General features: G+C 42.7%; 1 protein-coding gene across 2 annotated transcripts in view; it reads left to right on the forward strand.

Moving 5' to 3' along the window:
- The window catches only part of NDST2 (N-deacetylase and N-sulfotransferase 2), a 307,422-nt gene that overhangs the window by 222,472 nt on the left and 71,181 nt on the right, over positions 1 to 13,769 (forward strand). For both annotated transcript variants that reach the window (XM_068258024.1, XM_068258025.1), the window contains one exon: positions 8,294 to 8,381. In XM_068258024.1, the coding sequence (XP_068114125.1) occupies positions 8,294 to 8,381 (88 nt within the window). The remainder of the gene's footprint in view (positions 1 to 8,293; positions 8,382 to 13,769) is intronic.

Here is a 13,769-nt window from a genome sequence, read left to right on the forward strand (position 1 = left end):
CGGTACAGAAACTTTTCTGCAACTATATCAAGGTGTGAGAGTAATTCTCACATTTACCATCTCACAGATGCTGCAAAGTCTTGGGACACTGTTCAGGCATTGGGAAAAGAAAAAGCTTCAGCTTAGAAAAATAGAAAATCTTTAGAATGTTGGTTCCTTTTCATTTCTGCTTGCACACTGCTGTCCATATTACCTCTGGGACAGCCCAATTTATTGTCAGATGCTGTAGTGTTATGCATAGCAGTCATGGTAAATGTACTAGCCGACGGGGCCGGTTCTAGACTTTTTGCTGCCTGAGGCAAACTTGTGAGGATTTCCCCACCCCCCGCCTTGGAATGATCGCACAGCACCCGACCATTTACTCTGCTTGTTCTCACATGACATGCTGCAGCTCAACACAATAGCACACTGGCTGGCTGTGAGTCTGTAACAAACACACTGCTCACCCTCAGCCACCACTCCATTCCTCCTCAGGAAGGTACACACAGTGCAGAAATGCTGCCCCTGAAATCTCTATGCATAATGCAAATGTTTCACCTTGCTTCATGAGAGAACCGGCCCTGCTAGCCAAAGAAAAAAAATCCCAGAAGCTTGAATGCAGTAATGTCTGCCAGTAACAGAACATGGTATATTGTAGGTGTTGCTGGAGCGTCAGTTCCTGTACGCACTCAATTTCTTAAGAGCACACTGAGAACTCTGAAATGTGTAGTGTTCTAACAAATGTTGACCTCCTGGAAAAAACACTAATATTGCCATATTTTATTCCTCTTTCTGAGGCTCTCTATTCACAGATGCTCTCACTGACACAGCATTATGAATAGGGACAATCAATGAGATACAAATTCTCATTGCATTAAAAATTCATGTAAATCCTATGCAGCTTGAAAAACGGACCAATCAAAATAACTTCCTGTCAATTTTTACAGGATATTTTTGCATTCAATTTGAATGGAAGGAGGAATTATTTGCATCTCATTGATCATCTCTAATTATGAATTTTGTAACTCGTAAAAGAAAGTGTGCAAACTTCTGTACTTTCCATTTCTTCAGCAATAAATGTGTTAAAAATGTGTTTTAGTTGTGGGTTAACCTAAAAGATGCACTTTACTCAAGCTGCACAGATCTCAGGAGCTAGGCGTCCTAAGCTGCTTAAGAATGGCAGCTGGCTCCTTACCCTTGGATGCTTCCTTGAACTTTTGTCAATGGACCCAGCTTCTAATCATTTCTTACTTGCTCCATAATTCCATATCCGTCTCTGTGTGGCTCTATGGGGTAGGACTTGAAGCACCAGATTATCCAGCAAGCTCATGGTGAACCAGAACTACTGAGAGTGTGTAACGGGCTACAAAGGACCAAAAAGCCCTCTTACTAAAAAGTTATGCAAAACAAAAGTTTGCCTTCTTAAAACAAGAAGGTATTTGTGATAAATTCAGATTGGAGTGAACATATGATTAATCCTACAACAAAGCAGGTTGCTTCCGCGCTGAGCACCAAACCTGGGCGCCGTCATAGCTCTAGTGCTATGATGCGCGACCCGCCCAAGAATAATTCAGGATTCCGGGATTAACGCTGCCGGGGAGTTAAGCAGCAGCAGGGAGAGCTGTCATTCAGCTCACCCTGCACCCAAATCACCGGTGGCTGTACAATACGTATGCCTTCCATGATGCATCACTGCTGAATATGCACATCATCCTTTGTTGACCCAGTAAGCTAATCACACTGCAATGATGTGTCAGCTTGTTAATTGTACTGAGCCATAATAATCCAACATGCATACAGACTGTTTTGGATAGGTTGTTCCTATCATTATCTAAATCACCATTATGCTTTTTCCTTAAATTATAGAATAAAAATATGTTTATAAGGCTACTGGATGGATGTTATGTTTGTTTACCTTGTTGAAAAGGCCTACCATGGCTCTGAAACGTTGGAGGCTTGATTGATGTGCCAACTCTGCTCCTAATTATAATGTTGAAAATGGAACCAAGGTTGTAAGTTATTATAAATCTGGAAGTTTAAGGGCCAGTTTGCAATATTCACAGCATTCATTTCGCGAGACATGATGCTGACACAGCTGTGATGTGAGGCGCATCTGAATTCCTCTAGCCATCCCATGCACGGCTGTAGAAATTCAGATGTGTGATGCCTTGAAATGCAGCATGCAGTCTGATTTTTTTTTTTTTAATTTTTTTTTTTTTTTTTTTATTACCCCACATGTGAATCGCATGGCAATCTCCTGATTTCAATAGGCAGCATTTCTCTGAATCGCTGCACATTCCCACAAATGGAAAAGGGCCCTACCAGAAACTTAATACATTTTGCTGGTTCAGAAAGTAATGCATGCAAACCAAGAGAAAACTGGCTTACACCCTCTGTTCAGAGAGGCCAGCAAAGCGCTACTGCAGAGGGTGATTAAATTGCTCTAATCACGAGTGCTTGGTGAATATCAACCAGGCTACAGCTTTTTTGGAATAATTCGGTTTGAAGGAATGCAGGGGCAAAATCCTATTCCCTCAAACAGTTCTGGGCCCCAGTCTTTATTGAACATCGATAACACCACCACTAGCTATGTATTGTTCCATGCAGTACAAAGCTGTGCAGCTGTTGATCGTTTACCATGCTTGCTCGATAAAAATATAAACACCCTTTACTGATCAGCGTACATTCAAAAATCCGTTGAGAAAGCCTTGCTTTTTCTACATTTTATTATATTAGATGTTTTATAAAATGTAACCTATCTTTTCCATTTATTGTGTAGCGTATGGCCAGCTTTTGTAAATAGAGAAAAAGTTTCTGGTAAATTTAATTTTAAGGATTCTACTGTTCTCTTTTGCTTGTAACTGGTTTTGATTATTTATTAAAAATGAATAGGCATCTTATTTATACCATTAATGTTTTAGTACTGCGTGACACTAGAATCATGTTGTATTATATAATTCCATTTACAATTTTTTTCAAGCATGCAGCCATTCCAAACGGATACCTTACATACAGGTGTATTTTGTGTGCATCATTGCAGACCATCTCTCCTTGTAGTAGCATCATCTCCATCCTCCATCCTTATTCCAATGGGCATAAAATCTTAGCTTGAGAATAGACACTCATAATGGCCACAACAGATGACACACTAGGGAAATTAGATGATGTCCTAACTGGGTTTCTCTCCACCCCCATTCAGCTTGTATTTTTTCCTATGTGTTGCACACGTGAGCATTCAATGTCTGAGGCAAGCAGCTTGTGATAGTAGGCCAGATAATGCAGTAGGTTTTGGCACAGGGATGTGTCTCTTGGCTTTAAACATGAAGCAAACAGAATTCATGTTGCTCTCTAGTTACAGAATGGCAAACAAGATTGCTATGGTGACGTGTTGTTAAAAAAGGTTTGACTACCTCATAAGACATGACCTTAGTTTAAGGAGACACGTGTTTGAAGTCTGAAATCCTTTAATTGAGTTTGTACCAATGTTGAGGCAGTTTCATTCTAAAAGTATGCATATGCTGGATAACCATTTTATAGGCTGGCCTTACTCCCCTCTCATCCTCCTAGTTAATTAACTTTTTCTCCTAAGTACTTTAAACAATTCCGATGTTTTGAACAGTTTCTTGTGATCATTGGATGAGTTTATACTAGGGTTTTTTTTTAACAGTTTCTCAGATTTCTTTTGAAGGTGTCTGAAAAAAAAAATCAGCACTGTTCACAAACTTGCTGCTCTTTCCCTTTTGAGTTTTGGATTTGTTGCTCTTTTTGAGGTTTGCTAATCCTTTCAGAATCTACGGGTTTCGTTGTTATGGTGTAGTAATAAAGATGAATGATGACATTGGTCGAAGACTGTGATTCCACAGTTGGAAGGCAGCCTTGTTAGGAACTTAAGATGCAGATAGTAAATTCCAGTCCTTAACAGCTGTGGTGTTTTTAACAGCATATGTGTCTGATCAAATTACCATGTCAAACTGGTAATGTTAGGGCCATATGGTAAATATATAGTCCTGTTTTTAGTTATTTGAGCTAGTTTAGCTCCCTAGCTTAGAAAATTGGATGGCTATAAAAGTGCAGTTACCTAAGTTGCTTGTAACTGCCTCTGTTGTAATCTAGATAATTTCCAGTGGTAGTGGTCTCACACTGAATAGAGAGAGATCTTGGCTTTTGCTTTTTGCTGCTGTTTGAAAAGCAGTGAGCTTAGATGTTTGACATTTCAAGGTGTTGTGAATCGCTTGTGAATGACAGGAATGGGAGGGGCAGAAGTCAAGGCCTCTGTTTAGTCCAAGTTGTAGACTAGGGATGAGCAAGCAAAGTTTTGCGAGAAGCAAAACCGTGCCCACTTGTGTTCAAGGAGGGTGCTGCGGCAGGGAGGCTTAATTTACCTGGGGATTTTCCACAGGTTGGTAAGTGTGACTTAATCCCAGAAAACCGCAAGAGCTGTCAGCTTAGCATAAAGTGAATTACAGGTAGCCCACAACTTATGAACACCCCACTTGCAAATGGCCCGTTGATGCAAATGGCCTGAAAATGTGAAATTTGATCCTGTGGAAATTTCTTCTACTTTTTTTTATTTAAAAGACCTTTTGAGAAGATACATTCAAAATAAGTTTTTTTTTTTTTTTTCTCTTAAACTGGTAAAATGAGACTGTGTGTGTGTGTGTGGGGGGGGGGGGGGGGGTGTCTGGTTGGAAGGGGGGGCATTGGAGGCACAGCAGAGTATAGAGGGAGGTACAAGAGACACAGTGTTTCAACTTATGGGTAAGAACGAGTGTAAAGTCCCTATTCTGTTCGCTAACCGGGTACTACCAGTACTAGAAATGCTGACAATTCTTTCATCACCTCATCCCACCTCAAATATAAAACTACTCCCTTCTATCCCCACCACAACATGATACATGAAGTATGCAGTGCGTTAGAGCCTTCAGGAGGTGAAGTGGCTAGACGGGCATCAGTGGATTCGTGCTGGAAGGTATTACAGCACTGCCACAGCTTGGGACCCAGAGGGGGCACAGAGCGATGGACCCAGAGGGGGGCACAGAGCGAGACAGGGGGAGAGAGAGGCACAAAGGGTGAACAAAGCTTGATTTGAAGAAAATGAGTCAAATCAAAATCGTGATTTTGGACATAAATCACTCAATTCAATTTTTTTCTAAAATCGTTCAGGTCTAATCATCCCCCTCCAGTGTCATTCTAGCTCCTAGTATTGGATTGTTCCTCAGATATCTCTCTCTCCCTCCTTCTAATGTTAAACATATGGTCGATTAATTTCCAGTCTCTCCCACACCCCAGTAAAATGTTTGAATGTCTGACACTGGGAACTCCTGATGTGTTGTGCCCTAGCAGACTCATTGTGAGGAAACGCGGAAAAGCCGCCGCAATCGCTCAGAGTGAGGCGGCTGTTTCCGCGTCCAACATGGCGGCACAACGCGAAGAAACCGCCGCATGGGCAGATCGGTGGAGTCCGCGTTAGATGCAGCGGATTGCGCGCATAGCAATACTACTGACATTTTGGTTGGACGCGGGGAAGCCGCCGCTTGCTTGGAGAGCGGGGCGGCGGCCCCCACGCCCGAATCAGCGGATACATTGCAAGACGTGTCTGGTGTGGCTGGGACTGCTAGTCCACACAGGTTCAGAAGGACGCGCGCGCGCTGAGAGGCAGAGTTTATATGACAGCCAGAGAAGAGTCAGCTGACATTTTCACCACTTTCCATTGGTCCAGCACTTAGGGGTGGCGCTGGAGAGCGCTATAGTATATATACTGGGTACTGGTCATTTCGCTGGTGTCTGGCGTTGCGATCACTACGTGGTAGCACTCAGACCTTGTCTGTATCTGTGTTCTAGCATAGTTTCCAAAGGTGTTGATTATCAAGGAACTCACACCTTAGCATTAGGAATATTGAACTGTATTTGTTACGACCTTCTTCCTGCCTGACTATTCCTCTGAACTCTGATTCTGTACCTTGCTATTTCTGATAACCTGTTGCCAAACTCTGCTCGTTCCTGGACTCTGTATTTGCCTCCTGATTCTGTACCTTGCTATTCTGATACTCCGTTGCCAAACCCTGCCTGTTTATTGGATTCCGTATCTGTCTTCTGAAACTGTACCTTATCTGTTTGTGTGTTAATGACCTGGCTTGCCCTACCTCGAGAACTGGCCTTACTGTTAGAGGCAGTTCCCAGACCTGTTAGTGACACCCTCTCACTGGTGTCACTCACGCTCTGTCCTTCCTACTCTCAGCCTAGCTCCTCCCCCGGGAGAGTCTAGGCCATCAGAAGGAACATACTTCTGTGCCGTACTCAAAGTATACTGTTGCATCTAAAGGTGCCCATACACTCGTCAGATTGGCAGCAGATAGATAAGAAATGCATCTGATGATCTATCTGATATGTTTTTAGAACATTTTTTTTGAAATTCGATCTGATGGCATTTTTTTGCCATCAGATTTCCATTAGGGCCAATGCAAAATGATAAGCAATCTCATCAGATCTACCTAGATTTTCCACCCTGCCAGTTCGATGGAAATCCATCGAAATCGGCCGTCGATCGGTCGATTGGCCAACCGATTTGCGATCGATCGATTTCGATCAATTGGTCGGCCAGAAAATCGGCTGAGTGTATGGGCCCCTTAACACTCACTTGTTATATCAGGTGTCCAGAGGTTAGTAGATATATCTGATTATCGGTGATACTGCAGATCACCAATAATCCGGTATATTCTGTATTCTCGGTGATACTGCAGATCACCGGTAATCAGACCCTCTCTGTGTTACACCGATCGTTACACTCATTTATCATTGTGGTACCTACTGCTTCATCACCTGCACAGTTTTGATGTAACAGTTGCTGCAATCTTCCATGCCAGTGCAGTTTAGGCATTGTTTCAGAAGCGCAAAGTAAGTAGAGCACCAGTGCCCAGATGCAGATTAAGTGCCGAAACCACCTCACCACTAGATGCACCTGCTTCATCTACAGGTTGTTAGACTGAATCAGACCTGGAAACAAATATGAGGTGGCAAAATACACAGCCGGTGGCATGAACAGTCACTGCTACTTATGATGATAACTGCTATTAGTATGTACTGGTCTGATCTGCTATACTTCTTCCTGGTTGTGTACAGTAGTCTCCACACCACCTAATGATGCTCACCCAGTCATTTGGTACAAGCAGCTGGGCATTAGCTTACATATTTTGGCAGTTAATTGGTTTCTAATATGCCTTCTTGTGTCTTTATATGGTTAAGATATTACAAACTTAAACGTCGACAACAATTTACTAATATTTCCATACATTCTACTGTTATATTTTCCCGGCTGTGCAAGCACTGCCCTTAGCAGTGATTGTTCTGTTCAGTTTGGCACCCTCTTCAGTGTGATATTCCGGATCTAAGGCTGGATGAGTGGTAAAGTTAAAATTGTCATTTTACATTCCAAGTTAATCAATTACTGTCACATATTTGACTGCATTGCGTTTTATCTTTAGATCCTTTAAGCAGAGGTATTTTCGGTTTACATTGTCTTCTTTTGTACGAGTTCCCTCTGCTTTAATTTGCAGATTTGAAATGTAAGGAGAGAAACAATTTTCTTTGTCTTTTTAGGTGGTTAAGTGATTTCCATACTTGGAAGAACTGCATTATCATTTTATTAACCTTGTTCTCTCGGATAAACATTTAAGCTGCTGCAGTTTTATAGCCTTATTTGCTCTTAGGAGATTCAATTCAAGTTTATAAAGTTTGTTCCTAACACCTCCATCTGTTGTCTTCATTTCAGCAAAATAAAATGGTAATTTACTTTGTTAGCTGTGTATTTTTCTTCTCTGGCAAAGTCATCACCTTAAAAGTGTAAATTTAGCAGACTGTTTTATTTTGTGTCATTTAAGCTGAATAAGTCAATGAAGCAGTAATCCTGCACAGTGGAATGGGGGTGGGGGTGGGGGTGGGGGGGGGGGGGGAGTTGAGTGGGAGATGTGGAAATGATGAAGCAATATGATATTGAAATGAGATTGAGGAAACTGGCAGTCTAGGGTTAATTTTCAACCACACTTCTCACCGCTTTCAAAAGCTAATTCTGAACAGTGCACTCATAATATGAGTTGGATTGTCACCAAGATTGTCATCAAGTCTAGCTTTGCAAGACGGCGGTAAATGGATATTTCCTCCAGAGGACGAGAACAGATGTAATTAACCAATCTTGATTGTGGTTACTTGATCAAGGTGACAAGTTGGGATAATCAGCCATTTGATAATGTAGAAGGAGATGTGGTGGCTGTTCTTCAAAATGTTGATTTAGGTCTTTTTCTTCTTTCTTTTTTTTTAGGCCCTGCTGAACACTCAGAGCAAGCTGAGAACTCTGGTACCGAATTTCACTTTCAACTTGGGATTTTCAGGAAAATTTTACCACACAGGTAAACAACTTACTTTGTTTGTTTTGTTCCTTGTGAGTGACACTGAGCATTGCTGCCTGTCTTTATTTGAGGAGGATCTATTAAGGTCTGGCTTTGTGTCACTTGGAGAGAAGACTTTTGATGAGGCTGTCACAGGAAAGAAGTGTCATGCATTGCAGCTGATCTTTATCGCACATGGCCAGCAGATAGTTGTCAGCAAAGCAGCAAAGGTTTTTTTCTTTTAACCTCCCTAGCGTTATGGACAGAAATGTCCGTCCAAAAAAAATGCCGTGGGCAGTATAAACGTGCATACACATCAATACTCTCCTGCACTGTATACTAGACCCTTGCTTGACACATTTTGGCAAGTTACAGGAAAAAAAAAAGTTTTAAAAATAAATGTTATCACTGTTTGCACAGAAATCCTGGGAAAATTGAACGCCAGGGAGTTAATCCACTTCTGGCACTTTTGAGAAGTGCTATTATGTATTCCTTTAAAAATAATTTATTTCCTTGTATGTATGTATATATATCCTGTATATAGTATACATACAATACAGTACATATACATACACACATACAGCTAGTATTGTGATAAGTATGACTTTATATTTTTTTTGTTTTGTTTTTTTAGTTAGTAAGGGTCCTTTTTTAATTAAGGTTCGCTTTAATCTGAAAATTGGAATGCTTGCGTAATTCCGATTGCTACAGCACCACTAATTACCACTCGTGGGGTATTTTTTAAATCTAATTGCGCACTTTCACTCACCAGTCAGCAGCCTGCTGATTGGTGGATAACAACACTGTACTGGTTATAGTAGACTTGCCAATAAAAATACATTGACCTTTTGCTGACCCTCTGAAAATGGCTGGCTATATAATGCAGATCAACTGACATTAAAGGGACACTTAAGTCAAACAAAAAAAATGAGTTTTACTCACCTGGGGCTTTCAATAGCCCCCTGCAGCTGTCCGGTGCCCTCGCCGTCTCCCTCCGATCCTCCTGGCCCCGCCGGCAGCCACTTCCTGTTTCGGTGACAGGAGCTGACAGGCTGGGGACGCGAGTGATTCTTCGCGTTCCTGGCCACAATAGCGCCATCTATGCTGCTATAGCATATATCATATACCATATAGCAGCATAGAGGGTGCTAATGTGTCTGGGAACGCGAAGAATCACTCGCGTCCCCAGCCTGTCAGCTCCTGTCACCGAAACAGGAAGTGGCTGCCGGCGGGGCCAGGAGGATCGGGGAGAGATGGCGAGGGCACCGGACAGCTGCAGCGGGCTATTGGAAGCCCCAGGTGAGTAAAACTCATTTTTTTTTTTGTTTGACTTAAGTGTCCCTTTAATGAATTGGGGCATTAAAGCTAGGAAACACACACAATAAAAAAATTACCAGATACCATTATTGACTTAAATTTCTTGTACAAACCATTTCATCCGCTACTGAATCCTTATACTACCACCATGCAAAACATTGTGACAGGTGATCAAACATTGTTTCTTTTTTTCCTTGTAAGAAAAAGATTGCAGGAAGGTCAGGGGTCGAGTCCTGCGTAAAGGCGGGTGGACGGCGTCCACTTTTTGCTCAGCGTGGGCGCCGTCCACCCTGTCTTGTGTGGAGGGGAGCAGTGCAGAGGAGGAGAGCTATGGGGACGGCGGGGAAGGGCGGACGTCTTCTCCCCCCCCCCCCCCCCCTTTCCCTCACCTAGGGGCTCTCCTTCCTGGCTCTCCCCTCAGGTATTTTTAAAGTTTGGCGGCTAAAGTGGGCGGAGACTTACCGTTCTTGCAGCTGAAACTCGCAGGGGACGCTCTGCTCTGTGCGCCGCTAGAGCTAGTCTGGTCTTGAGTAGACCAGACTAGCCGCGCGCAGAGCGTCCCCTGCGAGTTGCGGCTGCAAGAACGGTGGTAAGTCTCCGCCCACTTTAGCCGCTGAACTTTAAAAATACTGGAGGGGAGTGCCAGGAAGGAGAGCCCCTAGGTGAGGGAAGAGGGGGGGGGGGCACGTCCGCCCTTCCTCGCTGCCCCCATAGCTCTCCTTCTCTGCGCTGCTTCCCTCCTGCTGGGGGGGGGGGGAAACATGGCTAACTGGGGACATATACCCCTGCCTAAATATACTGGGCACAATTCCACCTGGCTATATATACTGGGCACATATACCCTTGACTACATATACTGGGCACATATACCCCTGACTACATATACTGGGCACATATCCCCCTGGCTACATATACTGGGGATATATACCCCTGGCTACATATACTGGGCACATATACCCCTGACTACATATACTGGGTACATATCCCCCTGGCTACATATGCTGGGGACATATACCCCTGACTACATCTACTGGGCACATATACCCCTGACTACATCTACTGGGCACATATACTGGGCACATATCCCCCTGGCTACATACACTGGGGACATATACCCCTGGCTACATATACTGGGCACATATACCCCTGACTACATATACTGGGCACATATCCCCCTGGCTACATATACTGGCTACATATACTGGGGACATATACCTCTGACTACATATACTGGCCACATATACCCCCTGGCTACATATACTGGGGACTACTACACACCTGGCTACTTATGGAACATATACACCTGGCCACCTATTCTGTAGACATCTATACACCTGGCTACCTATTCTGGGGACATTATACACCTGGCTACTTATTCTGGGGACAACTATACTCATGGCTTCTTATACTGGGGACACCTATAGACCTGGCTACCTATGCTGGGGGTACCTATTTTGGGGGAACTGCTGTCAGATTATCTGCATTTTTGGGGAACCGCTGCCATATTATGTGTATGTTAGGGGAACGGCTGCTGATAGGTTTCGCGTATTTTGGGGAACTGCTGCCAGATTATGTATGTTTGGGGGACCCCTGCTGCCAGATTACATGTATTTTGGGTGATCCGCTGTCAGGTTTCGCGTATTTTGGGGAACTGCTTCCGGATTATGTGTACTGCCACAGTGTCTATTTTGGGGGAACCACTGCCATATTATCTGTATTTTGGAGGAACTTCTACCAGATTACGTGTCTTCTGGTGAAATGCTGTCAGATTACATCTATTTTTGGGGGATACACTACGGCAGAGCTCAAACTTCCTTGGCAGACCTTTTACATCACTGCTAAGGTCATTTATATTTGGCCCCACCCATTACCACGCCCACATTATGCTTGACCACGCCCATTTTTGGTTTTCAGAGTTAGTCCACTCACTTAATTTCCTAGGACTAGACCCTTGAGGAAGGTGGATTCAAAATGAGGAAGTTCCCTGTTGACAATGGGGCCCACACTTTTTTATGCCTATTTTACCTGTTGTTATTATTATTGATTTATAAAGCACCAGCATATTCCGTTGTGCTTTATGTGACTATTGTATAAGCTTCAAGGGAACCTAAACTGAGAAGGATGTGGATTTTTCCGTTTAAAGTAATACCAGTTGCCTGGCTCTCCTGCTGATCCTGTGTCTGTAATACTTTTAGCCACAGCCCCTGAACAATCATGCAGATCAGGTGCTCTGACGTAAGTCAGACTGGATTAGCTGCATGCTTGTTTCAGGTGTGTGATTCAGCCACTACTGCAGCAAAGAGATCAGCAGGACTGACAAGCAACTGGTATTGTTTATAAGGAAACATCCATATCCCTCTCAGTTAAGCTTCCGAGCACCTTTTTTTATCACTCAGGACATTTCTATAGCACATGAAAAATGCATGCTGACAATCTGTTTCATTATTAAAATTTTCATTTTACCTTGTATTTTACATTCATAGTAGTTTTAGTAGCCTGTTTCAGCAGGCCTGCCCGACGGTCCCCAACCTCAGAGACTTCAGGAACCTACTGTATATAAGACTACTTTTTAACCCTTGAAAATCTTCTGAAAAGTTGGTAGTAGTCTTATACGCCGGGTGTCATTGATGCCGGGTGATACGCCCTATCCTGTTACCGCCTCTCAGATCTCCCTGCTGAGGGAGCGCAATCTATTCTTCCATACCGCTCTAATAAACAGGTAGACAAGGAGAGCTGACCAGTCTACTTAAGGAGAGTTGACCAATGCAACAAGTCAATTGACTATATACTGTTATATACTGGGTAACATATACAGTACAGCACCAGTATACAATTTTTTTATTTTTATTTTAATTCAGTGTGCGTTGGAAGAGGGGTAGTATTATACGCCGAGTATATCCCAAACTCTATATTTTAACTGGAAAAGTTGGGCAGTCGTCTTATACACCCAGTCGTCTTTTACGCCGGAACATACGGTAATTGTTTTATTGAGCTAATTACCAAGAGGTAAACAATGCCCTTTTCATCAGCATAGGGGGTGAGTAATTAGGACTGTTTCTTCAAAGCCATTGTGTGTGTCAATGTGTCAAGATAGCATCTCTGACTTCTGTAAATAAGGAATGTGAGAAGGGGAGGGGGGAACATGGCTGCTTCTATGCCAGGAGAGAATCCTGTGAAAGAGAATGTGCTCAGTTCCCTTTAAGTGCTTGAATGCAATATTTTATGCTTTCTCCAGGTGACAGGCAAAGTATTATAGTCAAATGAACCACAATACATTGCAGAAACTAGAATTTGAGGTAAAAGTTAGCAGTGGCAGCTTTCATTTTTCTGAGGTGATAGTAATACCTGATGTGGGGTGGAGAATGTCATGCGTTTTGTTATGCTGTGTCAGCTGGCTGTGTGATTCACAGCACTTAAACGGTATTACAAGAACCATGAAGTATTTTCACACCAAGCCCTGGAAACAATCCAAACACAACTTGAGACAGTAAGTGCCATTGTACACTTAGTTTAATTATTGTTTTGTCAATCAGTTGTATAATGTGAACTCGGAATTCTTAGAATATGTAAATCTGATGACCAAGAGCATTCAGATAACATAACCGTTAACAGTAATGAAAAGAAATGCATTGGATATAATAAAGATGACATCAATATTCTCACCTTTCGGGAAGATAAATCTATTACGATAGTTTATTCTCAATGTTATAATGTTCCCACCAGTTATACAGCACAAGACTGTCTTAGACTAAAGGAAAAATTGCTTATCTGACTTGCCATTACTTTGATTAGTGCGCTTAGATACACCAGGATCCTGAACCTATGGATGGCGCAGTTCTCCCATGTGCTTTCGTATAATGCTACTACCACTAGTGCAAGGCTGAATTTTACTCTAGGGAATACTGGTTGTGTACAGTTTGCTATTTGGTCACTTTAGAATTCTTTTTAATAGTGCTCGTAGCACTTGGGTTTTTCACCTTGCAGTCATGATCTGGTAGTGAATTTGTATGAGAGCTGATTAGTGCTGGCGATACAGCTATGAATATACACGCTTAATGTGGTCATACACTTATAGATTTGCAGCAGATTTGA

The sequence above is a fragment of the Hyperolius riggenbachi genome, chromosome 10 (genome assembly GCF_040937935.1).
Source record: "Hyperolius riggenbachi isolate aHypRig1 chromosome 10, aHypRig1.pri, whole genome shotgun sequence".
NCBI lineage: Eukaryota > Metazoa > Chordata > Amphibia > Anura > Hyperoliidae > Hyperolius > Hyperolius riggenbachi.